Genomic DNA, 3,880 nt, shown 5'->3' on the forward strand with positions numbered 1-3,880 from the left:
TAAGTACATGTCTATTCAAGTTTGTCAAAGACCGTGCGACAACAATTCCTATGAAAACTGTAAAACCGTTGTTGTATTTGTGTATATATGTGACTATCGCATATATACCTGGGCAAAAAATGTATATGCCTACAGGGGAGAGGGGAAGTCTGTCTTATATAAGTAATGTATATGGCTACCAAACAACAACATCAGGTTTTATTATGATAGTAAGGTAAACACGGGACAATAAACGTCATACTGACGTCTCTGGTTATTTTTAGACATGTTTATAGGACTGTCTAGTCGGGATGTACACTTGACATTTAGCTTATGAACATACCTAAACCGAAATTGTAAGTACTGTTTTCATAATTTATTTATCAAATCTGACGTTTGTTTTCCTACTTATGGACATGCTTTTTCTCCTTTTATTTCATAAATATTTATAATAATATAAAGTATAAAATACTGACATCTCGTATGTCTTGCCATTAACAAAATGCATCGGTGCGTGAATGTAAATTTTCCAGGCTTTAGCGGAACAAATCTAAGATTAGATTATGAATTTTTAGATATTATAATTTCGCTAAATGGAACATTCCATAAATGAAGCGGATAACATTCAGACGTTTTTTGAAATTTGATCAAACTCGAACTTATCGATGTGTACAGTAATGGATGCCCACAGAAATCTGAATCCTTCTTTACACTGATAATTCTGTATGTATCGTTTACATTGCAACAACTACTACTACTACTACTACTACTACTACTGCTACAACTGTTCCGGAAATGGATATATTTAAGAACATATATTATTTTTTCTCTGATATATGAAGCTTCCTTTTCAGAAAATTTCACTCTTTAAGTGATGTAAGTGGAATTACTAATGTATAGTAACATAAACATAAATAAGAACACTTTTGAGACGTACGAAAATTATATCATACTGTTTAAAGGGAGATAATTATAATAAAAGTAAAAAACCACATACATACTAAAACATTACATTTAAAGGGAGATAACTGTAATAAAATTCGAGTGAACACATATATATAGTGCATGATACATTTTCTTTTATTCATCCAGCTCACAGATTGAAGGGTTCCTATCTACGGAAAAATGGTTCGTTTCTCATTCGTGTTACTGACAAGTGTTGTTTCAATCTACATGGTATTGACCTATTTTTATCACCATAGTAACATCTCAATCGGAAGTGACGTTCCCAGTGGACAGGAAGTGGCTTATAATAACATTTTTGCTATCGTACACAAACAAAATTCAGAATCAACTGTACAAGATGGTCAGATTCTGAGGTGTAGTCAAATAACATACGGCGGGAATATACTGGCTGGGCTCAATGACGTCACAACCCTGCAATTTACTCCGAAAGGACAGTTTATACCGACACAAGAATCCAGACCATGTGATAAGGGGATCGTTTCTACTGATTTGGAATTGAACATTCGCGAATACAGACACGGTCTCAAGTGCGTAAAAAACTTCCAAGAAGAATATTTAATATCCAAAAATGCCATTTGGGCTGGAGACACGCATTTAATTCGTCAAAACCATCACTCATACCTAACTAGAAATAGCATTGTGGTGGAAATTGGCGGAAATCTTGGTGAAGACGCCTCTGCTATTTTAAGAAAATACAAACCCAATGCGTATGTATTGCTGGAACCGATTCGTCCATTGTATAACCAACTAATGGGGACATTTAAGAAAACAAGAAATATGCACATATATAACTTTGGACTAGGGAAGAAGCTATCCTATTTCCATGTCAATATGGAAGGTCACAAAGGCGAAACTACGTCAACGTTCACAGGGTCAAATTCAGGCGATTGCCTTATTAAGGTCATCAACGCTACTAAGTTCATGCTGAAATTGGGCGTCGGTTGTTTCGACGTAGACCTCTTGACAATCAATTGTGAGGGATGTGAGTTCGACGTCCTGGAATCCCTTATATCCTCAAGTCTAATTGAGCATTTTAAACACGTGCAATTTGCTACTCACCCGACTCTGGAACACTTAACAAGCCCTGTAACTAGGTACTGCGAAATTATCCAAATACTTTCAAGAACTCATGTACCTTCATATAGATACGGATTTGTCTGGGAGTCTTGGACCAGGCGTGATATAATACAAAAAAATATAAACCCTTCAAATAGTTCCTAGTGTGTTTTAATTCCAGCATTAAATGTAACAAGACGAAATTTGTGAGAGATGAAACTCCCTGGTTTGTTTCAGGCATGGAGTCTACAAAGTCTATCTCCAAACTGTGGTTTATTACATTCTTGTTTCAGGCATAGATTTAACAGGCGACCACGCAAAACTCATGATATTACTGTGTACTATCGACCAGAAACATTTTTGCCCTTCGGCAGAATAATTCATATTTGCCCAGTGTTAATTTGATTAGTGCGCATATTATGTTGTTTACTCATGTTTTCTGTTCAAGCATTACACTATTTTAGTATGGCATTTGTGATCTATTTGAATGACACAGTTTTGCAAGCAAACACTATAATGCGCGTGTTAAGGTATGTTTTTCAATGATATAGAAATGCCATACAAAAAAAAGTTCAATGCTTATATCTACGTTTTCTCCGACTTACCCGTTTTTTTTAACTAACAAATTGTTAGACAACTATAATTAGGTATTCTCAAGGAAAATTATTTAGCAAACCTCCGATTCAAGTTCAATTTCAGTCAACCAGTGTTGTAATGTTTCCAGAAATAAATCACAACGTAAATTGTATAGAAATAATCGGTTCCCCTTCATTCCATCTTCTTGAACAAAAGCACAAAATCTGAAAAAAATTGCTATGCGAAATAACAACACCGTGAACCAAACACACCTATAACAAAGGAGGCCATGAAAAAAACAAAAAATACCACAGACGATAAAAAAAGTTCGTTCAAGTCTAGAAAACAAGTACAGCACCACGAATTTATCTAAAATAATATTGATCTCCTAGATATTATTCTTTGAACTGAATGTATCGCATACCTGGGCATTGGAGGACATTCCAGACTTACACAATGAACAAATAAGCATGTTTATAACTCGATTTCCCCTTGCAAACTGATATAATGCCACCATGGAATGATAAGAGTGTCAATACATAATGTTTTATTTCATGACAAAATACTATTACTCTCAGCACAAATAAAACTACAAAGTAACGTATTGTTGGAGTGTTATCAATCCTAACACACGTATAAAGTATAACAGGAGATATAACCAACCCCAACACGTGTAAACAAAAAAGTAAAATACGGTTTTAAGTGATATCCATCCTAGACATGTTATGAAAAGATTTACGATTCCATTGACTAAGTGTATATCAAGTTTAAGTTTATATCAAGTTTAAGTTTATATAAAGTTTAAGTTTATATAAAGTTTAAGTTTATATACAGTTTAAGTTGATATAAAGTTTATGTTTATATAAAGTTTATGTTTATATAAAGTTTAAGTTTATATACAGTTTTAGTTTATATACAGTTTAAGTTTATATAAAGTTTAAATTTATATACAGTTTAAGTTTATATAAAGTTTAAGTTTATATAAAATGAGGCAAAGAAGTCAGTTTAAGTTTATATAAAGTTTAAGTTTATATAAAGTTTAGGTTTATATAAAGTTTAAGTTTATATAAAGTTTAAGTTTATATACAGTTTAAGTTTATATAAAGTTTATGTTTATATCAAGTTTAAGTTTATATCAAGTTTAAGCGTGACAAGCATTTTCTCGACTACTATGTTTACCACCAGGCGTAAGGTTGAAACCATGTTCACGTTATTGTCATGCATGATCGAATTCACTAGATTTTACGAGAGCAGAATCGAACGAATGGCAACTATGCGGTCGATTCGTTCAGAGGTAATGCTT

The 3,880-nt window shown here is 33.1% G+C and overlaps 1 protein-coding gene across 1 annotated transcript; it reads left to right on the forward strand.

Moving 5' to 3' along the window:
* The first annotated feature begins 269 nt into the window (after window positions 1-269).
* LOC110455331 lies at window positions 270-3,195 on the forward strand. The gene is made up of 2 exons (XM_021505412.1): window positions 270-335; window positions 1,072-3,195. The coding sequence occupies exon 2, from the start codon at window positions 1,105-1,107 to the stop codon at window positions 2,164-2,166; it is 1,062 nt and encodes a 353-aa protein (XP_021361087.1). The 5' UTR covers window positions 270-335; window positions 1,072-1,104; the 3' UTR covers window positions 2,167-3,195.
* The last annotated feature ends 685 nt before the right edge of the window (window positions 3,196-3,880 follow it).

The sequence above is a fragment of the Mizuhopecten yessoensis genome, unplaced genomic scaffold (genome assembly GCF_002113885.1).
Source record: "Mizuhopecten yessoensis strain PY_sf001 unplaced genomic scaffold, ASM211388v2 scaffold8195, whole genome shotgun sequence".
In the NCBI taxonomy this organism is placed as follows: Eukaryota; Metazoa; Mollusca; class Bivalvia; order Pectinida; family Pectinidae; genus Mizuhopecten; species Mizuhopecten yessoensis.

What these genes read in the sequence shown, in the direction of transcription:
- LOC110455331 (XM_021505412.1), top strand. Translation starts at nt 1,105, where the DNA reads ATGGTTCGTTTCTCATTCGTGTTACTGACAAGTGTTGTTTCAATCTAC.